Below are 27,262 nucleotides of genomic sequence, written 5' to 3'. Positions count from 1 at the left end.
AACAACCACTTATTGGGGCAGTTATTTTGAACCATTATCTTAATTTAAATACTCGCCTGCACTGTAAAGTCACCGGGGAAATTTGACAGAAACTTCACCTTAAAAGTTGCTGACTTTGCCTTAAATTTAGGTTTTAAAAGGCTTTCTTTCCCCTTCTAATTATACTGATCCCACCATTACTGCCATTGTAGAAGGTTGGTTTTTGTAAATGAGCAGCTTGACCAATAAATAAATAAATTTTACATGCTTTTAAATAGGAACAAAAACACAGGTTTACTTCCAGTGAATCTAAGCAGTCAATAAACCAGGTGTCAGAATGGAAAAGCATGTTTATTTGATGAACACGTGCTTGCTGTGAACATGAAAAGTGGCCTTGCACCAAGAATGACCATTTCCACAGTTTAGTTTTACTGCGACGGATGGCAAACATCATCATACACGTCCCCGTTTCGACAAGTACCACACAAAGACGTTAAAGGTTCAAACTTTAATCGATGGAGGAAAAATATCAACAGGATCTCACTACAGAGAGGAAATAATACAGAGGGGGTGGGGTGGGGGGAGGTACTGAAAAACTCTTTTTTTGGAGACAAATACACCACATTATTTCTTTACAATGGATTATATGTACATATTAAACTGGTTGGAAGCAAAAACAAAAAAAAACAAACGCTCTTTAGAGAAAGCATATACCAGTGAAAGATGATCTGCCCTTGATAATTCTCAAAAGTTAATGTCTGCATATGTTTTTATACAAAATAGATTTTCAAATAATATTTGGGTAGTGCAATTTTTTTTTCTCTTTTTCTTATTTTTATTTAAGATTCAAGCTGGTTGATTACTTTCACAAACAGTTTGCGTGTGAAATAGACTGACTCCTATCCTATTCACAGTATTACACAATCCGACCAAAGCCTCCACGTTAGAGGAAAAAGAAACAAAAAGAACTGTACATTTGTCCTGTCTGCACTTGCTTTGGTCACCTTGTAGTCAAACATCTAACAGGCTGTTGTTTGTGCAATCTGGGTGGACTGATTATTGTTTCCTGAATATCCTGAAAAGCTGGCCTGCAGAGATCAAAGTCAGTCCCCTGTACGTAAATAGCTTATATAGGAAAGAAATGAAGGAAAACAAGAAGTAATGTAATGTTATGCTATGATGATGGTGTTTCTATTGCATATTCAGATGTCCTCCTCAAAAATGTACACACAAGACATTTTTGAGCAAGAAGAGGCAAGTGTGCGATTTTTATCTCTCTCTCTCTTTCTATATATATATATATACATACATACATATATATCTATATATCTCTGTGTGTATATATACCTGTTTAAATGAAGAGCAGCAGCAGTAGAGACTTGGCTACACTGAATGTGAAAGTAACCCAAGATGATTTCCAAATATCTGAAACAAACCTCTCAGAAAAATGATAAGCATCTGTTGTCTGAGCCTCAGTGAGAGTGATGCTGGTGGCAGCAGAGTCATTAAATTATTCTCATATATTAAATTTTTTATCTTTGTTTGTGGGGGTGGGGGAGAAAGGAATAAACATAAAAAAAACACCAAAAGAGACATCTGGGGAATCCAAACTTGTTTTTGGTTTTTAGTGTCAAAACGGAGCACAGACAGCTAAATGCTGTGTGAATCAGACAGTTTAAATAACCTGAGAATGGGGGAGAAAGTTCTTTTAGACTTGTCGTGGGGGATAGATCAGCCACTGGACAATTTTACATTTTTCCATATTTAAATACTCAAGTGAAATAAATGAATTCCTCTTTTAAGGGTCACATTCATGTAAAACATAAAAAAAGGGGTTAGGAAACACGGCCGGCTGACTGGTGAAAATTCCCACTTAGACCCCACAAACACACACGTGTGTTTATACATCTGTGTTACATATAAAACTCAGTTATCTCTTACAACAATCCAGTGTCCTGAAGTGCAGATAACTCAGGACTTCCCCCCCTCTATTTAAGACAAATTTATAAGCTTCAAAGTTTGGGCTCATTTCCGCTTCTCATACAATACTGACCGACTTTCAGCATCACTGAAAACAGACAAAACAGGAGTTTGGCACTGAAACAGTTCCCAGAGAATAAAAAGGATCCATTTTGCCTGCTTCCCCAAAGCAGCAACGCTACACTCGGACTGTGACAGGACTCTATGAGGTGACTGGTTTTTTGTTTTTTTTTAAATGCCGGGACTCGTCCACAATGGCAAACAAACAAACATACGAAGAACACAAGCAGATGCTGGACACGTTGTCTAGGGAGGGGACGATGCCTGAGCCGAACTGCTCGATACACAAGCCGTCTATCATACAGACTGTTCGTTCTCAAAGGAATACTCTGACATTTTGACCAGTATTCTGTAAAATGTCTCATATCCCTGCAATGAATATGAAGCTGCCGGCACAGAAAGAGTGTAGAGAGGGGAACATCTGGCATGGTTTCATTTAAAAACAATAAGACTGCCAGGACCTTTAACACCTCATTAATACCAGTTAGATTGTGTTTCTTTAGTTTATACAAAAAACTAATAAAAAAGCCAGAAATACCAAACCAACTTTAAACTCCAGCTTCACATTCACTGTACAGATATGACAGCGGGATAGCTGCATTCCCACAAAATGTCCAGCTATTCCTTTAATGAATACAATAATACATGAGCTTTTAATTAAAATTTAAAAAATAAAAAAAATAAAAAGTCCAAAGCAGAAGCTTATTGAGAGAAGAGATATACTGTATGTATCACATCATCTTTACCAAACACACTTTGTAAAAAGAGCTTAAAAAGTGAAAGACAGGTGTTTCTCCTTCCACTTTGAGCCACATTAAAAACCACAGAAATTTCCTGATTAATCAAAAATGACATAAACTTGCAAACACAATAAGAATAAGCCCTCTCTCTTGTGATTGGTAGACGCAGATATCCATCCAACTGTTAGACTACCGGTGAAGGAGCGCGGACTAAAACGAGCACAAAATGGGCTACTTCCTAAAAAAAAAAGCAGCTCTACTTTCCATCTAAAGTCAAACAGGAAAGACAATTTAAACAGTCTTTCTTCACAGCCTTTTAAAGCCTTAAGCAGAGTACAAAGTGCTCAAATCGCACCTAAAGACTCCCGTGTATGTGTGTGTGTGCAGGAGGAAGCAGGCTCTGAGCGTTGTTTAACAATAAGGATCATTTCTACACGTGAGCTGCCACTTCTAAAGATAACATACAGCCACTGGAAAATCAAAAAGGAAAACTCGAAAGAAGTATAAAAAGTACAATCAACATACGATGAAGGTAGACCATGATGGGATAAAGAGTACGGTCGGAAGAAAAATGGCTAAGTGATCATTGAAGCAAAAAAGGCACATGTTTTTTTTTCCCTTTTATAATAAAAGACGTGTGTAAACCTGGAAGAGGTCAGCTTGTGAAAGAAATAATCCTTAGAACGATGGATGTCTCTTAACAGTCCCATAGATTTGTTTTGTATTTTCCAAAGTTAATTAGCAAAACCAAAAAAAAAAGAAAAGCCACTAAATACGCTTTTTAAATGACTATAAAACACACTCTCCCCCCATGTGACTGATAAAACATTTTGTTACAACCTCCTATAAAAACTAAAAGTGGAACATACAGTCTAAAAGCCTACCGACGAGCATGTTAAGCTTCGCTACCCTCTTGGGTAACATCAACCTGGGTAATTGTAGAAACTGTCATAATTTGAAAATGTAGAAAATACTATCAGAACCTGTACATAGATATTTGTTCAATCTATTTTAGATAACGTTCTGAATTTGAAGGTAAGAAACCTGAGATGACGTTGATGTTAGTCTAGTTCTTCTGTGATTATCTTTTATCTTACAAACAAGTCCTAATCATTGTTACACACTACATCCTACACTGTTCAACAAAACCAAACCTCTTGTGCTTGCCGTTTCTACACAAACATCTCCGCCCTCTCCCATCAGACCCGTGAGCCACTACACAAGAGTTGCATACGTGCTCCCAAAATACATCATCCGCGCCTGGGATCCTCAAGTCTTCTGGGGTTGGGGTAAGGGTGGTGAGGTGAGATTATGTGGTGGGACTTTTTTTCTTTTTCTTTTTTTTTTTTTTTTTTTTTAAGGCATTGTGTCTGTTACGGGGGTGAGTCATCTCTGGTGGAAGAGCAGAGGTTTGACGCTCCCAGCCTTGAATTTTGGCAACTGGTTGCTGATGATCTCTGCCAGCATCTCTGGGAACTCCACGCTCAGGGATTTATTCACAAAGGTGTAGAAGCAGAAACTCAGCAGACCACCGACCATCTGGAGAGAACGCAAGAGGAGGAAACATCAGAACGTGATTAACATAAAACACATGCAAGTGTTTCCTGAATAATGGTTTAAAACTATGAGTGGCATTTTAAACAGTCCATCAAATATACAAATATTTCCAGCGAGCAACAAAACTGGCTTGAAAACATTTAAGTCAAAGTTACAGTACAGCTGCTGCTCTCATGTAATACAGAAATACAGCCTGAACTCTTTCTTGTCATTTTCGTAAGTAGTTTGTTCTGTTCTCTGTCAAGATGATCCCTCCCTGCTTTAATAACGCTTATCCACTTTGTGGGGAGGACAATCCATGCCTAATAGAAAACCACAATGGAACACCATCTTTTATGCTTTTACTACACTGGCAGTGTGTTTTTAGATTAGACTGAAAACTGGTGCCAATCTGATGCTTTCTAGATAGTAGTGTGATCACCATACTTTTCTGCTTTTTATTATCCCATCAACAACACTAGCTATAAGTGCCCAGCGTGTTTTACAGGTGGCCTATTTCTTAAGGACATGAGTGTCAGATACCACTGATTGACTGTACATACTTATCCACCTTAAAATATTAAGGCAAACATTTCAGCTAACAGCTCTTTGGGAATCACCTTGTTGGTACAAAAATACTATGTTACTATTATTAATAAAATATTATTTTACAATTAATACTGTTCTGTGTTATGTTTGACATCTTTTAAGTAAAGAAATGGGAACAAATTATGTGTTTTTGGAGCAGGCTGCTAGTAACAAACTGCTTAAAACCCCCATAATTTAAAATGTGTTATTTGTAGACAACACCGATTCATTCCGCGTTTCACTTGTCTGTGTTAAGTGACATTCTTAACTTTCCTCTGAAAGTTGTACGAGGAGTGAAAGTGAATGAAAAAGCAGCCAATGTCCAAAAAACAAAAAAAAAACCTTTGAAAAGCCTGTAGTGTTACTGCTCAAGACCAATTTAGAAATTACAAAAAAGTCCATCTTCTTTTAAGCAAAACATAAAGAAATGAGGGATGGATCAAGACTTGTGCACAGTACCCTACACTGGCTGACAATGCTACATGCAAACCTACAAAACAAACTGCACCAGCAATGTGTAGCTTTGATGGTGGGTTCACCAGTTTCACTTCGAGTATTAAATGAGCCTTTTTGTAGTCTTTTTTTTTTTAAGGTCCTGATTGCATTCTCAGACAATTTTTGTGCCGGTATGTTAGCCCTCCACTAGCTTACTCCTTGCTTCTAAAGCCATATCCCTTTCACACAGCTGCTTCTGGTTCACATTCAGCAATCTGATAAAGTAGGTTGAGTTCCTCCTAGATTGGATATTTGGTTTCTGAGTCTTTCGTTAACTTCTGGCATCGTGTTAGCAGAGGTGCCAGAGCAGGTGATCACTGATAAGTGACGGGCGATGTGATCGGCTCGGGCTGCTGGCTTTTTATGCACAGTTTCCAGCTGAGAGTCAAAAGCCAGACACTGTTCGTTAATACTGTCTAAAGTTTATTTTCTCCTATCTTTTCTGTAAGTGGCGGTCCATCTGCACTGGGGGTTAGTTCCAGTTTGTTCCCCACAAAAAGGTGCTTCTAGTTTATTATGAACCTCAGTGAGTGTCTTTGATATATCACATTCTCTTAATTGTCGACATTAAGCAACTGAGCAAACCCTCCACATAGTTTCTGATCAATTTTGCTGCACTTTAGGAAGTACTATCACATCTGTACTTCTCTGTTTTGTATCACTGAAACAAGTCTCCCTCAAATCTCTCTGCACTTTAAAATTATTAATCTGATTAGTCACAGATAACAGACCATTGTTTAAGGATTTAGGGACTGCAGATGGTCAATAACGACTTGCTGGCACGGATAGGTTTTGGGATCATGTGCTCAGTCTTTGTACCTCATGCATGGAATCCAACAACTTGGTGAGCTGATAGAATCGCTGCCAGTTCTGGCTGGAGTTCTCCTCACGCTTCACAATGGCTTTTCCTAGCTCCTTGATATACGACATGCGAATCTCATCAAACACTGCTTGGCTCTTCAGGCCGTCCTTTGGCACTGTGGGAGAGGAGGACACTCAATGTCACCATCTTGGAAATAAAATCAGGGGAGTGTGCCTCACTTTTACTGCCCGTGTCTCACGCTACAGCCATCACACTTCCAGGTTTAAACCGCAATCACGGAAGGGCATTTTAAACACCATTAACTACTTAAAACATCCATGCTGTGAAGGACACAAACAGCACCTAATGACTATCCAAATAGTCTACAAGGCAGAGATCTAGCTCTAAAGACTATATAAATGTGTTTAAGTATTAAATGTAGTCTGGCACCTTTAATTCTGCAGCACTAAATGATCACACACACCACAATGCAGTTTTGTAAACTTCTGTACTCAATTAAAACTACGTATTAGTTTAACTGAGAAAGTGCTGAGATGTGCCTTGTGCATCCATCAACATTGTCTATAGTATTGGATTGAGATAATGACTTTTGTAACATAGGTTCAGCTGCTCTCAGGTGGAAGTCTGACCTGTGCTGAGCAGCAGCAGGACCTTCATGCACAGGTACTCATCGTGGGAAACCTGCAGCCGAACAAACTCGCTGGAAATCTTCAGCATCTGCTCAAACTGGTCGGTCATGTAGGGCAGCTTCATCCTCTCCCTGGTGGGTTCAGACAGAGACATTTCAGAATATTTCTCCTGTTGTGCTACCTGTAATATTTCTGTACATTTTATGTCCATGGTCATGATGTAGAAGGGTGAAAATCCATTTTTCCATTTAGTACAGATCATTACAGTGATCCATTTATATTGTGAGTTACACCAAAACATGAAAACCTCAAAAATAGGATATAGAATAAACTATCTGCTTCTATTAGATATTATTCTAAGGAAGGTATTTTAAAGGGGTAATCTCTGCTGAGGCTAGTGTCCTAACTTCCAGTTGATAAGTGATCCTCCTGTGCAGTGTCTTCTCGAACACATGTGCTGCCTCTACACCAAGCTTTGTGAAATACACCTGGGCAACGTTTGCGACATGTCGCTGACAAACAAACTTGAGGTTACTGGTCCTTTAACCTCGGTTCTCTGATAACATGATTGATGTTTATGGTGAATGCTCTAACAGCATTACCTATAAAATGAGGGTAGTTCAATATCACTCATCATTCAAGATGAGCCTCTCTTTATCTCTGCTACTCTCTCTTCTTTCAAGGTAAGACAGCTCACAGTGGAGTACAGTGACACTTAACTTATAAATCCCGGCAATGATTGACTTCAATACAATTTCATCTTGTATAAACAGAGCCCAGGAGGTGTCATTCCCCTAAAGGAATGAGCACAATGACACACAGGTAGCTGCAGTCCTTTGCTAGTTAACTTACATAATCCGGTGAGAGAGCCACTGTTTAGTAACAGGCTTGCCAACATGGGGTTAGCCCATGAAGCAAACAACTGATCCTCATGTGCAAGGCTTAAGGCACCAGTATTCCCCCCACATTTGATGCTTCGCACGCCACTGCAACGTCGTCATGCAGTCGCTTCTATTTATGTCTGCTGTCAAGGTGAAGGAAGCTACCACAGCACTCTCCCGAATCATAAGTGCCCACACTCAGAAGATAATGCCACATCAGCGCCAGTATAGGAAGGGAAGAAGTTTAAACCAGAATCAAAGACTTTACAGTCCCAGAAAGTCTCACAACACACCAACGTGCTAGCAGCATAACCGCCGTGTTACAGGGGCCATGGTGAGCATAAAAACAAGCATTAACCCCAACAGGCTTGGATGTCTAAGTTAACATGATCCCACACCTGGCTGTATGGCGAGGACTAGACGGTGACTGTCAGAGAGGAGCCATGATGGCATCTGATGATGAAGGTATTCAGCTGGACAGTTAAGGCTTCAAGTTGAAAAGGAAAAAATTGTATCACCCGAGTATAGTTGGTGAGTGCTTGTTCACAGTTGGTAGCTAGGTGAAATTTGTTGCAAAGAGGGTGCTGCACCAAAAACCTCCTTGTGATTGTTCTGGCTGAAAGCTGTCGCCAGCATGGTAGATTCCAACTTGTGTGCAAACAAAAGCCAACTATTAGCTAAGTAGTAGGGGCTTGTGTAATATACTTGGATATTTATATTGAGCCATTTGTATATATTGGAGCTCTGTTTACGGACAAATCTGCATCTTTCATACAAACTACAGGTGACCGTGGCAATCAAATCGTGGTTTTTAGTGCAGTGCTGTATATCTCCTTCACTGCCAGCAACTTCCAGTGACCAATTCCCCACTGGTTTAGGAATATGCTTCTTTTTTTCCCCCTTTACTACCGTTGGTTACCAGATCTCTAGGTCTGTGTAACTGGTACAGTTAAACAGTCAGCTGAGAGAGGCCTTCTGGGTAAAATAGGAAAAGAAACTTAAATGACATCTGATACTGAGCTATCCTCATTTATAGGGAAGCAGCATGATTTTGTCTCCAGTACTGTTTGGGTAGATAAAAAAAGAGGGTATGAAGACAATACTAAGACAGCGTTCCCCATGGCGGGACAACAAACAAATGTTTGAAAGAGATTATTTTTGGCAAATTATGACAAAAGACAGGCAGCAAATGAGGTTTGTTTGGAGCTGACTAACAACAGAAAACACACCCTCGTCAGATATTAATTATGATCATGCTAATTTTAAGCTTCTGATTAGGGGGAGAAAAATGAAAAGCAAAAGGCCTATTATAGCCCTAAGCACGATAGCTCTGACAACGGCTCACTGCTCTCAGATTCTATACGAAGGATCAGACACAGATTACTAGTAAGAGCAGGCAGACACAGTTTGAATGTTGGTAGATGGGACACACAGCAGAGAGCTGCTCTGATACACTTCAACAAGCAGATGTTTGTGCTTGAGTCACCTGGTCATCTATGTTTTTACTTTAACAATCCCGACAGCAGTGACACATTATTTCACTTATTTTAAATATACACCGGTCTAGTCGTCCTTTAGGTATCAGACGATTTAGAATGCTTAGCAATACTTACTCATTGATGACGAGGTCTGGCGCAAAGCAGAGCATGTTGCCGTTGCACTGCTGGTAAGACCTCCAGCCCAAACTAAAAGTCATGAGGAAGAGCCAGGAGTACTGCAGCAGAGTCATCTGGTCATCCAGGTGCAGGTTCCTGAAACCTGAGGGGAAGGACGTGGAAATACCTCAACTGGTTTTCAAAGCAGTCACGATATAAAATAATTATATTCATTTTCCAGAGGTGGTCTGTGGTTTACAAGTAAAATGCTAAACAACTGTTTGCACAGACTTTAAAGAGGCATCACTGTTGGCGAACACACAAGACTATGCTTAACACGGAAAACACCCAGAGTGACATTTGCTTCAGAAAGACAATAGCAACCAGTGAAGCTGTGGTTAATACCACAAACATGATATTTCTGCATTAGCATGTAAAACAACAAAGAAGCTTCTCCTCATAACATAGCTTAAAATGTTAATAAAGGACATAGTGGAACTGTCATTAAAAACAGGTATTTTGGAAACTACACTGAAATAAACTACATGGAGTTACAGAACATGAAGTCCTCGTTACAAAGAAGAATCTACATTTGAGAGTTTGGCAGTACAAACAAACCGCAAAGACAACAGTTCGCAGAGATGTGGAAAAAGTGATAAGGTCAGATGAGTCATCTGTCACTATATTCTCTGAAGGTGGGCGAGTGTACGTGTGGTGCACGCCAAGAGAAGGGCACAGTAGGGTTGTGCAGATGGTCAAAGTGACTGATGATAGCTCGCCAATCAAGGCCATTTTAGCTCATTTTCCCTTTCATGCATTAAAATACCATTAATATGATGTTCAGCATAAATCTACTTATTTCAACTAATTAGGCTAAAATGAAATGTTGATGTGTAGACATCTCTTCATGCTGAAGTGAGAAACAAACTCATAGATGTGCGTGTTTCTCTCTCATTTGTTGCATACTGATTTGGTGTATGTGGGCCACTCGCTGTACTTTAATGGAGGGTGGATCGCACTATCCTAACCTCTACCCTAACCCTTAACCTCCTCTGTGGGATCCCACAGGGTGACAATCAGACCGTCGAGCAAAGAGGCCAGCCCTACAGAACAAACCTAAATGCTTGACTGCAACAGTTCTGGGATTTGCTGGTTCTGTTTAGCTGTTGGGGGCATTTTTGCTGTTGTGGTTTGGTTCCATTTGTTCCCTTAGTGGGCACAAATCAATAAAATGTTCTTCTAAGTGTTTGTCTTTTCACCGTAATTAACACCAGTTGAACACAAGTGGGAGGTTTTGTAGCAACATGTCAAACATGCCAGACTCTTTACCACCATCATCGAAACACCCAAAAATGGAATATCTTTGGGAGAAACGATGATCTATCCCCCGAGTAGCATTACAGAGACTTGAAGCTGTCCTGCTTCAATTCAGTTTTATTTATATAGCGCCAAATCACAACAGTCGCCTCAAGGCGCCTCAAGGTGTTGGTGACGACACCTTGCTAAGACCCTTCAACTTATCACCTGTCTTTACTATTTATACTTTACAAATTCCCCACCATAAGCTTAATCACACCAAGCACCACTAACCTGGCAGGGCCTTGGCCCACTTGACGGCAGAGATGACCTGTCGGCCTCCAAGCCTGTTGAGGGTGGTCATGAGGCGGGTGGAGTTGTCGGGCAGGGTGCTGTCGTAGCCAGCGTAGATGGTGTCTGGCTCTATCGCCTTCAGCAGGGATAACATTGTTGGAACGAGCTGAGGCATGCACTTGGGTACGAGGGAGCGGGTCTCAACTGGCGGTGAAGGTGTAACCTCTGGTGGGTTGCTCTGCTGGACGCCCTTTAACCGATTCTTCTTTAATTTGCGAGCTTTGGGAGACATAACAGGGGTGAACAGTTGCAAATAAAACAACTCAAAGCATCTGAAATATCCATGCGGGTGCTGCATACCTTCCAGATTCATGCCTGCCATCAGACACTTTCGGAATCGGCAGGCTGGGCAGTTCTTCCTCCTGATTTTGTCTATTATGCAGTCATTCCTCCCTGCACACAGGTAATTATGTTGCCCTGCAGCACACAGAAGAGAAGATCCATGTGTTATTTACCTTAAATGTTAAGGCAAACACTGCAGGCTAAATCTAATGAGGTGTTTCATGGTCTTTTAAAACATTAAGGCATCAACTTTAACATTATAACCCCTGTATTTGAGCTAACATGAGAGGCAAACACTAGTAATTACTGTGTAACAGGAGGCAATAAATACACAAATGATGATATTTTAGGGTGTTGCACCTTCTACTGCTCTCTTGAAGAAGACTTTGCAGCTGCCGCAGGTGAGAACGCCATAGTGGCAGCCCGAAGCCTCATCAGAGCACACCAGGCAGATTTTATGAGTCCCGCTCTTTCCTTGTGTGGAGGATGTAGCGGTGCTCGCTTCCTGCCTGGAGATAGAATTGGAAGAAGCAGCATTTTTATTTATTTATTTATTTTTTAATAAAACACAATTTCACACACAGTGACATCTCGCTAATGTAATTTTACTGCATGCCAAAAGTGTTTAAACTGATTCAAATCAAACAGTTGCAAAACACAATCAAATTCATGTAAAATTCACAAACTGCGTGTTTACACAGTGCTATTTATGCAGCCTTGTCCTATCCAGAATTGAGCTGTAGTTCATATTTATAACTCTGTGCTGAAGCTTTGAAGCAAATAAAAAACAATTTACATATATATACACACTCTAGTGACTATTTTTGTAAACTCTGGTTTGATCTCAGCATCTTGAGTGAAGAAAACTTTAAAGTCCCAGCCCTTAAAACCTAAATTATCTCAACATCTGCGGTCACATCCTAAATCCGGTGGTTTTCATCAAACAGCCCTTCTTCCTGTGATTGAACCGCAAACATTTCCAGACCCGGTCAATACTGGTTAAGAATGCACTTGCTCAAAACCGCCACTAGAGGACTTTGCTGCATTCATGAACTTTTCTAACCCAATGGCCACAGCAATGACAACGCCCACACTGAGAGGATATGCAGCCTGAGACGTGCAATAACCGTTTCTGTCCATATGTTTACACATCTGCTGCTGCAATGAAAACTATTGTATTTGACAACAGCTTCTCCTGAACACCATCACTGCACACAACAAAACACTTATTGAGGTTATTGGCAGAGGACTCAAGTTCACTTTTTGTTATACAACATGAGGGTATTAAGATGAAAGCAGGCATTCATGCACTTTCAATGGACAGCGCAGGACCGGAAAACCTGAGTAAAACATCAAAGCATCAAGTCCAGAAGCATTCATAAATCTTGTTACAAAAGAAAGGCAAGAAAACCAAAGAAGCACGAGATCTGTGAAAGCTAAGCTCCCCTGACAACACACTGTGGCCAATACATGTCAGTTTTCTATAATCTGTACAACTGTGTGATTGTTTGAGCTTTCATTTTCTCCGTCTTTCACCGCACTGTTTTCTTACACCTCAAACTCAAACCAGTGTTTACTTCCAAATCTCGTTTTAATTAGGAGAGCCGAATGCCGAAAAGTGGAGTGTTACGTAAACAACTCCCTTCTGGTCAGCTGTGAGCGGTGAACGCAGCTTAAAGAGAGTGAACACAGCCACTAAATTCACGAGTAAGCCAGGAAACCGGCATTTATGATTATTTTGAACTTAAAAACAAATGTTTTTAAGAGTAACACGAGCAGGATTTCAAAATGTTTGAGGTAGACTACGCAGAAAGAACATTATGATAAATGGGCATGGTGCAATAACAACTGTTTTTTAAGCCCTGAAAACCAGATTTATCGTCCCAGCTTAAAAAAAACAATGCATCCCAGCTTAAGAAGGTGCATTACTTGTATAAATAAGAAACAATCAATCATTCATTTGCAACAGTTGAAAAGGGAAACAAGAAATTACCAGCAAATCCACATTCAACAAACCAAACAGTGGGGTAATGGTTTTGCAGTATGTTCCCACTCTCATTATCCATCAAAGTTACACCAAAGAAGTGACTACTAAGCCTAGAGATATTTATTTTTTAACTGATTTAAGGCTGATGTGGGCTGCACTTTAAAAGAAATATTAAAACTACATGCCCGTATTATAGCTCAGTATGTGTGATGACAGAGAGCAGAGCCTCCCTCATCCCTCCGTCTTTTCAAGTATTCACAAGAAAAACTAGTTCTGCTCAGTTATGCTTTAAATCAAAGGCACCACCTTGGTTGAAGGGTAATAGAGATGGCACTATTATCCTGTTATTCTTCAAATACTGCCTTAAACGCCAAACTGCTGTCAAATGACTAGGAATTGACCTTTTACGGTTTGCACTGGACCTTGTTTATTACTGAAAGGAGCTCCACTTTGCAAAAAGCGTTGCATTTTTCACCTGTTTGTACATTATCACATAATCCCTCTCATGTTATTAGCGTATTCTTCTTTGATTTTTATTCATACACATTTTGGACACTAAAATGGTTGCATAAAGTTTTTTATATTTTGGATAACATGATTACCATTTACGTATCAGCAATACATTTGTATTGTTTTGATGATGTTCCCTTTTAATCTGCCAATACAAATATTTAAAATAGTCACATTTATGTAGCAGCTGAAGACTTTAATAAATTCTGATATTCACTGCTTTCCAGATCAAGGGTCCAAAATACTGAGGATCCAAAATGTTTCAACATTTTAATTAAAGTAACTCTTGACAGCAGGAATGAGGTGTTAGTGCTGATATGATGTGTCGGGCTATTTCCATATTTGACATTGCATATTACCAAACATCTCCACTTTGGTCTGATCGGTCCAAAGGACACTGCTCCAGAAGTCTTATGTTTTGCTAGATGCATCTTTGTGAACCTAAGCTGTGCAGCCATATCATTTGTCAAGAGGAGTTTTCTCCTGAAACCCTTCCAAACAAGCCATGCATGTTCAGTCTTGTTATAATTTTACTGTCATGAACTTCCACTTTTAATATGTCAAATGGCTCTAGATGGCTAAAGAAAATGGTAGCTCTTGGGTTTTTTGCAGTTTCTTTGAGCATTGCACTGTCTGACCATGTGCTGAATTTGCAGGGATTTCCACTCTTGGGAATATGGTTGCACTGTGTTAATGCACACCTGAATGTTCCTTATCAGCAAACTGCCTGAAGGTCTGCTTTTATAGGGATTGTCACACTTGACAAGTACATCTGATTAGCAACGTCTGGCTGCTACAAACTGTCTTAATTCATATGAAAACGATAAAACTGTAGTTAATTTTTAAGACGGGATCTGGAGGTGGCATTAGCAAGTTCTCTCTTTGCAATAAAGTCCTGTAACAACATCCAGGACACATCATGTCTTCTCAACCATAACTTCTTGATGTACTGTCAGGATGCAAAAACTACACTGCTCTGCTTCCAAAACAAACTTTGCAAATAATCTTTTAGTTTCGATTTGTCTTGTATTTTGAGAAACAAAACTAATAACAGTGGGACCTGAAATTTTGCAGAAATCCTATTAAGGTGGATTGCTCCACTGGAATTTTTCTCAATTCAATCCTAAATGGTTGGATTTGAGGGACTTGATGACTGACGTGGAATAACCTTTGCATTCATTTGGGATCCCAAAGTGAGCCAACAGAAAGTTATGTTATTTTCTAGTGCTGCTCACTTTGCCCTCTCTGCAGTTCTTCCAAACTAACACAAACAAGCCAAGGTCGGGGTATGTCCTTGACCTTGACTGGTTTTAACCTCACTGAACTTTGGTTTATATTTATACACTAACATCACCTGAGAGGGACGGTTGCACCATCTCTACTTTAACAACAAGATCAATTTGCCAACCATGTAATAAAAAGAAAATGTGACTTCATGATGCATTCAAGTGCGCATTGTAAACCCCAAAATTCATCCTGTAATGACCACGCATCTTTTTACACTTTATACCCAGAGCACAACTCATAGCCTACCAAAGTTAAGGTGACCCTAGTTAAGTAAACAATATTTTCACATTACCACTGAATCAAATGTGAAAATGATTGTTAATCCTCAACAATTTCCAAAATGTTTTACTCACTCTGCCTTTTCCAGTGCATTGTTTAAAAGTTTAACCTTTAGCACTTTTCAGTAATAACAGCTTGTGGCTGCTTTCAACAAAAGCTCTAACCTAAGCACAAAGAAAAAAAAACAATAAGCAGAAACTCTTAACAGATGTATAAATATGTATGCAAATATTCAGAAGAATGCCTCCAAATAACAATGCTATCGTTTCACCCCTGCTGGATGTGTTAAGAAGCTACGGTTTGCCAAAATGTGTCCTGTAACAAAGTTATTAGGTGATAATACGTCGCTATTATATTTGCAGCCTGTTCCAAGCTTTAGAGTTTAACACAATGCTTCAGTGTGGCTATACCAACACACTATACTGTAGAAAAATATAAAGAACCAAATATAAAGCCAGGATGCTTTGAACAACAATGCTATATACAGTTTTTTCCCATATTAAGCTAAAAATCAAATCAATATTTTCTGCTCTCTCCCTTTAAAACATCACCAGTTCTCCACACAGGCTGAACTACAGCTTTACTGAGGCCTATAGATCTGAGAGGTCATGGCTGTGTGGGGGAAATACCATCTGCTGCACAGTTCGCTGTTGTACTTGTCACTGAAGATAATGTTTCATGATTCGGGTCTATGTTTGAGGTTTGTGCCACAGCATTTTGGATCACTTATAAGGCCTCTGGATCGTACTGCATGATGGGTAAAAATAAAATAAGACCACGAAGCCCCCAAATGAGAGTGTAGTGGCCTGCACGATGGGCGGTGGCTGCTAATGAGTCTAGACTGATGATGATGATGTCAGAGGGTTTGTCCTTGACTGGTCCACTGAGATGGTGTCAGCAGAGCAGCTTTACTAGAAGGCTTTGGACTACTGGCTTAAATCCAATTACTGCTGCTGGTAAATGCTTGCAAGAACGACAACAATGTAACCCCGAAGAGAAGTTGTGGCTGTCTATGACACTCTCAAAATCTCATTGTGAAATCAGCTGATGAAACTGAACTTCACCATAATATGAGCTGCAAATCTGTCTTTGTGGATTGTCAGATGCAAACCACTCAAAGCTGCAAGGCAATGTGGGGAGACCAAATTTCCTCTTTCTGAAACCATCTGCTGAAGTGCGTGCTCACAATCAACAGGAAGTTCTTGCATTCCCTCTGAGTGTACTCTCGGTCAGAGCTCAGACGCAGAACAAAGGCAGAGACACCCTGAGTGGGGGCTCGCCTTCAACACGAGCAGCGCTGAGAAAGTTAGCTGCTTAGGAGCGCAATCAATGAGCCTGGGCGTTAAGCAGGCAACACACTTGTGCTAACGCAGGTGTCCCAATGCCCTGCTTAACAATTCATAATCCCCTTTAAGCTGCGTGCATCACAAGGAACTTGGCAGCCCCCTACTCTCTATACTCCACTGTCTGCCCATTCAGATTATCAGTTATTCTTCTTTTGCAGATGATAAATCATTTGAAGCTTTTCTTACACATATTTTTCTCAATCAAACTACTTGACCTACTTTATAACCAACCACTGCAAATGAGTCATCGCACTGAAAAGATTATGACCAATCATTTTACTGGATTTGTCAGCCTCACTTGTGATGGTTGCTTTATTTTACTGGCAATTGCAGCTACAAATATGGATTAACATCATCCCACAAACATCTCATCTTCATCAGACGTTTGGAGCAGAGCCGGTAGAAGTGTATGAGGAAGTACACCACTGAAATATAGAGGAGAACTGGTTTGTGCACTCTGAATCGTTCTCATATGCAGAACAATTAAAGAGGTTTTATGAGTGAGTGGCAGGATTTTTTTTTTCTTTCTGGGCTAGACGTTTCAAAAATATCTATGATGTATGGTGTCTAATAATAACAGTATGTCTTTATACATACTGGTGCTACGCCTTTACTCAATGAGGCACGCTGTCAAGGTACAGTGAACACGTGAAAAAGCATACTATTTCGGTTTTTACATCTACATCAAGTTTTCTCATGGCTGTTGCTTTGTTTCATCATACAGGCACTCTGGATTGTCCCTCTGTGTCACTGTCCACAAAGGGCCACTGTCTTCCTCTTCGTGCTAAATCGGTTTCAATAACAGTGGCAGTTTGTAGCCCAAAGCAGCAACTACTGCTTGGCTTCGAGCACCAGAAGAGGAAATTAGACTCAACTCGCTGCTAAGCATAGGAAGAACAACCCCCTAGGATCCGAGTTTCCATACAAGTTTCCATAATAGAAGCTGTTCGTCTGTGTAGGTGGGAGGTAACTTCCTGGCTGAATGAATTGGATACTGTAATACCTTTAACTGGGTATTACTGGATGTGGGAGGATCCCATTCCCAAAAGTTTGACTTGCTGACTCAACAACTTCACTGAAAGGAAAAAAACAACAACAACAACAACAACAAAAAAAGCACATAATGCACAGAGTTAACCTAGCTGTATCCTCTTATCCTCAATATGGGGAGTTTCTGTAAGCCTATTCAGCATCAAAACTCAACAAAGAGTAAATATAGAAAAAGCAGCACTGTGGTTACAGGGGAATGCAGTAATAACGTGAAAGAGACTGGAATGGCTGGCATTTGATCTGGTGCATTCACTCGGCGCCAGATGTGGGGAGGCGGGAGAGAAAGTAGGTCAGAGGAGTGAGAGCTTCACGGCTGTGCTCTGCGGTCTGCCTTCCTGCCTCGGTGCTCATGACACACCCACATGCACACATACATGCGCGCACCTACACATTCATGAATAATACACATAGTCAACAGAAAGAAATGTCACGCACACACACACACACACAAGAAGAAGCGATACACAGCAGTTGAAAGCTTCTGCTGACGGTCATGGTCTCTGCCCTTGACTGCAGGAAGTAAAAGCAGGGGACAGAGGGAGAAAGAGGGAGCGAGAGGTAGAGGACGGCTGAGCGAGTAGAGACTGTGCAGTGAACTGGGACTCTGACCAAAGATTACTTTCTAAACACAGAGTTAAGGCACAGAGGTTAGTATAGGCTTACAAGCAGGTTTTATTTAAATACACACAGTTATATATAAATTAATGACTGACCACAAATAACTCAAGTATCAAACCAGCTTTTAAACCACAGCTGGCACTCATGACACCAGTTTTAGTTCACCAATACAACTTAAACACACTTTCTAACTTCAGATTGAGGCCCACCACTGCTGCAACGGTTTGATAAGGATCTCACTAGCTGAACAGGTCTCTGCAGTGTCTTATAAACACTGTAGCTATCATAATACACAGCCCTGAGGGCAGGAATCATACCAACATTTTGATCGGAAGAGCACTGCCTAAAATGTTCACATAGAAGCTTTAGCTGTTTGTTTCTTTTTAATGCATGATAAAACATTAAACAAAGGCATTTTCTGTGGAAGAGAAGAAGCTCCTTCAAAGCAGCACCTGTGTTGAATCAAAATATTTTCAAGAGATTTACTCTCCCGAGTTTCATTCAGCTGTGAGTCATAGTCAGTTTCCACAGTAGACTCAGTATTCCCACATGTGAAATTCTCTGGAGAGTTACCACGTTAGTGAGATCACCGTCTCGCCCAGGCACTGCTTCATTCGCCCCCATCTTGACTGCACACGAGCTCAGAGTCAGAAGGTCAGATTCACTAAACGCTGCCTGTGCAGCGTCATCAAGTCAGGTGGTTAACCCTGCAACCCAAACATTTGTGACTTTGTAACAAATGTTTGGGTTGCAGTAACAAGACATTTGTTGTTACTATAACAACACATTTGTTACTCTGTAACAAATGATTTCTTTTTAATTAGTTAATGCACCAAATGTGTTCTCAAATCACTTGTTTGAAAGAAAATCTCAGACTCCACTAGAGTATCATGCAGAAAAATGCAGCCAATCCCCATGGCTGCTCCAGGAAAGTAAAGTGTGGCTTTTTTGGCCAAAAAAATAACTTAAACGAGGGATCCATTACGAAAATATTTGCTTTAACTTTCCAGAGAATCTACTTAATAAACAGAAAAACTGAGCTAAAGGAATTGCTTGAGCGGAAACTTGAATTTAAGGCCTTTTATATGTGTGAAAACCTAACTCATAAATCATCCAAATGCACACATAAAGTGAAAAGCAGATGCTGAAGCTACACAAGACAACTCTAAGTGACAACGGCTCTATTCAATGAATCAGTTTCATTACGCCTGCAAACAAAGTTCCTTGAATAAATGCACAAATCTACAAATACTAATCTGCAGCATGCACCAACAACAACATAATGATAGACAATATGATTATGCTACAAAAACTAGAGCTCATCTTTATCCTACAACAAGACAAGATAATGTCAAAGCACAAAGTACAAATCAATATTTTAATGATGCGTCTGTTGTTTTGGTTAACAAAAATATTAATTATCTTTAGTCCAGTGTATTTGCCTTAGTGGGAGCAGCACACCAACCCAATGAAAACCCCTGAGATCCCAATAAGCCAAAGGGGAAAGCTAATTAAACACAAAATATTTACATTATTATTTTTAAGATAGTTTAAATTATGTGCCGTTGTTTAGCTTCAGTGCAGTCTGAGAGCCTTTTTCACCATTTTCTCTCTTCCATTGCCATGTGTGTCAGCACAGAAGATACCATTACTCAAATTGATGACTGCCTACTCTAAAACCAAAGATGGATTAACAATGACAATCCCAAATGTCTTTAAGTACCCGTGTTAAAAAGATCTTGTGTCTGAATGTTCTTTAAGCTCTAGAATAACCTCAAAACTCGCTGAGATACACCCCGCAAAAAGTAAATCTCCAGAAACCACTGCGGCACAACTTTGGAAAATGACCAGAAGACTATAAGTAACAGCTTAAGTGTTATTTATGGTATTTGGCTATCCAGAGTGACGGACTGGTTATGCAACTCTACACAGATGTGCTTCTGTGTAGTCCAATTAAAAAAAAAAAAAAAAAAGCACACAGCCCAATGGGGATGACCCTCCACAAAGGATAAATCCTGCTTGGTTAAGAAGTTCTTCTGAACATGTGAGGAAAGTTCAACTGATACAGGGAGAAGTGCCAAACAAATTAAGAAAAAAAACACCATGAAAAGTAGAGGTGGGAATCACCATACATCCCACGATATGATATTATTGCAATTTTTTAAAATATTTTGCGATATTCAGATTCTGTACGTCAAGGTAAACTTTATCAATATTCATTTTATCTAATATCAAAGTCTCACACTCAGTCTTTCTCTCATTTCAGTCAGTTTTACTGTTGACAAACTGAACGGTTTGTATTACAGTCTAGTCCAACTTAACTGAATGCAACCATCTGGTACAATTATAGCTATTCTGAACTATGAAATTTATGATAACTATGCAGCCCATTCAGCAACTGAAGAATTTGAAAGTAAATTAAAACAAAATATAATTTTACATTAAATAAAAAAAGTTTTAAACTTAATTAAAATAAAACATGTCTTAAATTAAAATAAGTAAACTGTCATGTTTATTGCTGCCAAAAAAAAAGTTAAACACATTTGGACAGTGAAGGAATGTCAGGATTCTTGCTCAGAAAAAGGAGCTGATCAACATGCTCTGAAGTCAGAGCATGTTCCATTCCACAAAAACTTTTTTGTAACAAAATATTGATTTCTGCTGTCCCTGTATCGATACATTATTAGCAAACAAAATATCACGATACTACACAGTATCGATTCTTTCCCCCACCCCTAATGAAAAGCAGAGGTAGTGACTGCAGTGGACAGTTTTCATCTTTTTTAACATTCTCTTTTACTTTACTACAATCCTGTTCTTTGTATAATAAAGCTGTGTTCCATCTGAAGGGAAGTCTGAAATCCTGAGTTCCCTGTCGTACTTTTCAGCTGGAACACCCCCTCAAATCGGACTTCCTACTTGTAAAGTTGGAGCGGTTCCACCAACCCCAACTTTAGTATCAACGTTGGCAAAAATGAAAGCAATAGTAAAGTAGTAGAAAAGCAGTAAAACTATAGAGCTTGTAATGTGTACTAGCGCTGTTGTGCATTTGTGGCTTACAAAATAAGCCATACACTGAATACCAACCGGACTTTATTTGTAAATGAGCAACGGTGATGTTCTGAAGTGCAAAAAACCAAAACTAAACAGAAATTTGCTGTACACCAAGTACTGCTAATGAGTGCTCTACCATACGCTATCGAGCAAAACAAATGCTCTTTTCTGACTTGACTCTGATTTTCTGAGATGAGAGCTAAGCTAAACTACCAATAACCACATGAACATGAAGACAACTATCCCACAGACCAGCTGTCTGTGACACTGCCCCGTGGTAAAAGTATAGACAGCTGCAACAAGTAGAAAACTGTCTGCAAACCTATGCCCAGAATTTGCACAGAACAATCTCACAATCATGCCAGTGTCTTTAGTTATCTTTGGAACTTGCATGTTAACAAGGCATAAGGTTTCCTTTCCCCTACATCTATATTTTTATGGTTTCATAAAAGGCTGAAGAAGCACTCAGAAAAAATAAGGTGGATTATTATCTATTGAAGGAATATATTTATACCAGTTCCATCGATCCATCACGTCTGGTGGTCAAAACTAGGCATGACATGATGAGGGTGTGTATTTCCCAAAATAAACAAAGCTCCACATTTCTTAAAGTGACGCATTCGCATTCTTGATTAACTGCAAACAGGTTATCTACGAGTCAGTTCATCATACTATAATACAACGTGATGCACGGAATTCACAGCGGACGTTTGAAACTAATGGACAATGGACTCATGTTAGGAGTCCTGCACAGAGAAACCCAGCAAAAATCTACTGTGTGTGCTATTTATAAAATGTGCCATTTCAGGTCGGTCACTCAGTGTCACGCAATGCCCTCTGAGCCACAATTTTAGAAGGAAGCAGCAGTGGCATTGCAGCGTGAGAAGTTTTCTACCTAATGCAAACTGCCGGGTGACCACACAATCAAAACACAGCCCAGTGCTCAGTTCATTTCAAGCCAGTAAATGTAACACAACCAGAGTCAAACAAACACCACACAAAAATTACTCATACACACAGACTCAGACACTAATAAGATAGTCATCAAACAGCCAGAGGTGCACACAAAATCATTTCGCCTCACACCACACGGACAGGCATAATCCCATGCTTAAACACACCTTTACTGTTCACAAAGACAGGACGATTAGAGGCTCAAGTGAAATGAAGCTGAGGTGTATCTCATGTCTGAACTCATCTGTTCCTGCTCACCAAGCAGTGTGACAGCTGTGGAGATGGCACCATGCATCATTTGCACAATACAAACACAACCACATCGGTGGCTGTGTTGACAGGGTGCACCAAGTTTTAAGCTGATCACTCCCATATCAGATAATGAATCAAACAGGCGTGAATGTAAAAGAGATGCAAATAAAGCAGACAGTTAGACTCTCTGACACACCTCTGTTTGCATGTCAGCCTCGGAGCTGAAATCATAAAATATCTGCAGGGCAGCAAAGTAACTACAAAACAAAATATGCTTTGTAAGGCCATGTGCACTGCAAACACTGTGATTCCTATTAGCCAGAATGCAAGCTCACTGGAAATAAATCATAGGAACAGAAGGTGTCTTTCCTACCCCCCTCACTTCTCCTTACACAGAAATAATTTGATTATTACATTACGGGCTCAAATAATCTGTTTAGACCATGATCCTACTTATCTGTCCTCAGGTTTATTTTAGCACAAAACAGCTGGAAGAGCTACTAAAAATGACTCATTGAACTCCCTGACTGGGTAACCTTACTCTTATAATAGAAAACAAAAGAGATAGTGGGATTAGGACATAAAAACAACAAATCAGAAAACAGTTGATCACAGAGTGGAAGTGAAACAAGCTATAGAGACTCATACTGACACTCTTGTCAAGGAAAACAAAAGGATGGCCTGTCTGATTCGAATATAAGTGGAATTCCCCGAGCCTTTAACAGCACATCCTTCCTTTAGATCTCAGCACTTACTGCTTCTGGTGCAGCCACATCCTGTGGCGACCATCAGTCTGCCTCACAAAGCAGGATTAGTAGGTTAACTATCTTAGAGGTTAAACCATGCTGAACCAAAACAAGTCAAACAAAAAACGTCTAATTGTATGAGTCACCAATTCTACAGAATAAGGAAACAGAGAAACAAAACCCATTGTAAATGTTACATATCATATTGTTATTTCTCATATCTGTATTTTTATTTAAATACAAACACTGGAGTGATAAACTGTGATTTGTGCCATATTGTAATATGGTTGTAATATGATTTTTTATGTATTTAGAGATAAATAAAAAAGGCTTAAAATAAATTGCAGAAATAAAGAACTTCCTCAAATGTCTCACTGTGGGTATAAAAATAGACCGTCTCTTATCGCTGCAAAAAAAAAAAAAAAAAAAAAAAAAAAGCAGGAAGTTGTACTGATCAGGAACTATAATAAAACTGCAGCAGTGGTGCTACTTTGATGTACACCATCCACCTAAACATCAGTGCCCCACACTAATAGCACCATCAACAGCAAAACTTTAATTTAGACATTTTTTTTAGCTGAAAACCCACAAATAATAGAAACTAACTAAAATACAGGGAAGAAATAAAGATTACAGACTGAAAAAGATGCAGGTCAAAACTCAATACAGCGACTCTTTCTATAGCAATTCACATATTTTCTTGATTGCTGATCCAATTCTATACAACTGCATTATTTTCACCTGTAACGCATTTACTTCTGTTCTTGGTATTGAAAAGTAAGCGTTTTACTTTGCTGACCCTTACTTTTTGAAGCTGATTTTCCTCCCAGGGATCAATAGTGTCAATGTAATGTGTTTAACAAATAAAAGTTTACTAAATGCTTTAATTACCCAGCATTTTATTTGATAAAGGTAGACGTGAGTAGCTGCTTGTGTGAAGTCAAAGTGAAACAGTCTGGGCTGACACCAATATCTGATAACCATTTTGTAAGACTGGTTTACCAGAGTTGCCAAAGTCCGATCTGAAAGCAGATAACAAAGTCTACCAAAGTTGAGACATAAACAAGACGAGTACAACTGAAACTAACAGTCAAATCACATGAAAATAAAAACAGCAACCGAATTTCAAACACAACTTTCTTAATCACAAGCAGCATTTACAAAAAAAAAAAAAAAGAAAAGAAAAGAAAAGAAAAAGAAAGAAAGAAAAAAAGTCTCATCTCAAAAGTCTCATAAACAAGCTATGAATATCCACCAAGGGGGTGCAAGGCTTCTGCAAGTAAGATCAAATCTGAGATGCAAACCCCCACTAACACTCTGAGTCAACTAACCGAGAAAAAAAAAACAAAAAAAAACACCCAATTAAAAAAAACAAGAATTTCAGCAAAGGATCTTGAGTATTTGTGGGCAAGTCAGCTCATGACCAGGCTGACTTCTGAAGACCACAGACCTGCTGCTAAAATGCAGTCTAACACTGCTGCAGTGGTATTTCAGCACTAAATACTAAATTTCTCTAGATGATATATATGATAAAAACAAGGCATTTTTGGCTTAAAACATAAAAGATAGTGGTTATTCAGGCATACTGAAATGAAGGGTGATAGGACACAGCTGATGTCGACAGTTGTTACCTGGTAAAGCTGGTGGGGTAGGAGGGGGAACTTGAGAACCCCTCACCAGCCCTCTGGACTAATGAGTTGTTACCAATACCCTGGCCTCGGTTCCAGATCCCACCGATGGTCGTTACTGGGAGAAACAGGCTGGAAACTGGCTTCTGCTCATTCTGCAGCGGAGTATCACTGCTCAGTGTGTTCACACCAAAGTGGTAGGTCTGTCCTCCTGAAGTGCTGACCCCACAGACTGAGATGGCGTTAGTCCCAGCCATGTCTCCAGAAGCCGTGCCGCTAATTTGGCAATAACTCTGTCCTCCAGAGGTCTTCTCCTGTTTAACCACACCTGGGGTGCAGAGCTGGATGAAGTCTGCATCTTTTTCTTTTTTCACCATTGCAGACAAAGTGGTTGTAGGGGATAGTGAAGTAGTTGTGGATATGGTAGGGCTGGATAGATCTGGACTGGTCACACTGTTGCCATTAAGGGCAACAGGCACTGCCCCAGTCGTGTTACTGCTGTCAACTACAGCAGGTTTTATGTCCCTCTCGGATGTCACTCCAAGCAAAGAATCATCTGCAAGAGAAGACAAAAAAGCATCATCCCCTACATAAAAATCTGAAGGGGACCCAGAGAGGTCAAAGTCCTGCAGCAGATCCAGAGTGTTGTCACTGAACAACTTTTGGTTCACGTCCATATCTTTCCCAATGGGCTCAAAGGCATTATCAAGGTCAATTGGGTCCTGCTCTCCTTTATCCAAGGAGAAATCCTCCGTTTTCAAAGGGAAGAAGTTGGGATCTGATCCCCCAATTAGCGAATCCATGGAGGACTGGGTGATGTCTGCCATACTGGCATCCAACTGGGACAAATTTTCTGATAAGGTTTGATGACCAAAAGTCGTCTGCGTCTGAAGTAACTGCTGGTGCTGGGGTCTCTGATCTTTGGTCAATCCCCGGGGCTGTGGACTGTCGATCAACGAGCCTACGGTGGCAGTGACAGAGGCAGAGGTGAGCTCCTCAGGAAGGGTGTTGTTGTTGAGGCCGTTGGGCACCTGTCCTGGCTGCATCAAAGAGCTGGATGGAAGAACGACAGAGGCGGGAGAGGTGACAGACATGGCACTGTGAGGAGCTACTCTCAACAGACCTCCCTCCTCGGGGCTTTCAGTATAGACCAGTTTGCTTAAATGGTCATCTCTTCTGTATGCTATCTTCTTCACTCCACCTTTATCCATCTTTAGAGGGGAGAGGAGACAGACAGCGATAAGATACAGAGTGCAAACACAGATAAATGTGCAGAAATGCTACGGAGTTCGATAATAACACATGCACAGAGCAGGTAACTCCAGTTATGTTCAAGACCAGAGGAAAGTTGCCTGATCGCGCCTGATACTCAACGAACTGCAACCGCTAACTACGCTAGCTATTAGCACAATATTGACATGAATGCACACATCTCGACCTCTTATCCACTGCAATTAAAGCAAACACACACATCGCGAATTAGACTACACACTGTATGCAGAGACTGGTAAAGTTAAGACAAGTTTAAGATTTCCCAGCGGTAGCTTCTTGCTAACTGTTGACATGCTAGGTAGCAATAGGCTAATGTCGTTGACACTAATATTAGCCTTCAAGCTAACGCAGTCCTTACAACGGCTGCTTTAGCATTAACTGAACCAACTAAATGTGAATAATGTATCGTATTTACCTTTGAAATGAGTGGTTGCAGATATCTGTCCACAGGTCGCCTGTCAACATTGTTTTGGTTGATACACCCTGATTGAGTCTGCTAACATTACTCCTGTCGCGGCGTATCGTCTCTACATTCCGACATCAAATGATACAACACACCCAGCCTCGGCGTTTTTTCAGCCGCCCAAATCAATCTAGCTGTAGATTTGCATGCAAAAGGTGAGATTGGTAACTACACTGATTGCCAGCTATCCCTTAGGAAAGTAGGCGCTAACCTCTAAGAAAAACATACAAAATGGAGAACTGGAAGAGGCGGTTCCATGGCTGACCTGCTTTACTACATGCAGCCCTGCCCGCTGCTGGCCGCACCGGGGAACTGCAGCTGAAGTTCCGATTTAAACTTCCAGAAAAAAAAACTATAAAACTGAGTCGATCAAATATAAGAAAATGGGTGCAGAACGACAGTTTGGGTTTTTTTTTGTTTGCTTGTTTTAATTACTGAATCAGAATTAGTGCCACAGTTACAGCAAAGTTCTGCTTTCTTGTACAGTTAATTATGTTTTGCGTGTGTTTGTGTGGGTGGGTGGTTTTTGGTGGAGGGTGGTATTCGTGGTTGCAAGAACATTTCCTCTCAGTTTTAAA

At 40.1% G+C, this 27,262-nt stretch overlaps 1 protein-coding gene across 1 annotated transcript; it reads right to left on the bottom strand.

Moving 5' to 3' along the window:
• Positions 1-472: 472 nt before the first annotated feature.
• nr3c1 (nuclear receptor subfamily 3, group C, member 1 (glucocorticoid receptor)) lies at positions 473-26,929 on the bottom strand. Its single transcript, XM_026191183.2, has 9 exons — positions 26,637-26,929; positions 24,953-26,160; positions 11,599-11,747; positions 11,257-11,373; positions 10,897-11,175; positions 9,325-9,469; positions 6,831-6,961; positions 6,198-6,355; positions 473-4,298 (listed from the first exon to the last, which is right to left on the bottom strand). Exons 2-9 carry the CDS (start codon positions 26,158-26,160, stop codon positions 4,146-4,148), a joined length of 2,340 nt encoding a protein of 779 aa, XP_026046968.2. The 5' UTR covers positions 26,637-26,929; the 3' UTR covers positions 473-4,145.
• Between the last annotated feature and the right edge of the window lie 333 nt (positions 26,930-27,262).

Source organism: Astatotilapia calliptera, chromosome 2, assembly GCF_964374335.1.
Source record: "Astatotilapia calliptera chromosome 2, fAstCal68.1, whole genome shotgun sequence".
NCBI classification, from domain to species: Eukaryota; Metazoa; Chordata; class Actinopteri; order Cichliformes; family Cichlidae; genus Astatotilapia; species Astatotilapia calliptera.
The sequence above is the reverse complement of the archived record's forward strand: the minus strand, read 5'-3'. Positions and strand labels throughout refer to the sequence as shown.

Bases quoted from the DNA above. Each gene is read 5' to 3' on its own strand.
- nr3c1 (XM_026191183.2), bottom strand. From the start codon at position 26,160: ATGGATAAAGGTGGAGTGAAGAAGATAGCATACAGAAGAGATGACCAT. The intron at 11,176-11,256 runs GTATGCAGCACC...TGTCTCCCAAAG, and splicing joins GGCAGGCATGAATCTGGAAG to CTCGCAAATTAAAGAAGAAT. The intron at 6,356-6,830 runs GTCAGACTTCCA...CCTCTCCCACAG, and splicing joins CCTGCTGCTGCTCAGCACAG to TGCCAAAGGACGGCCTGAAG.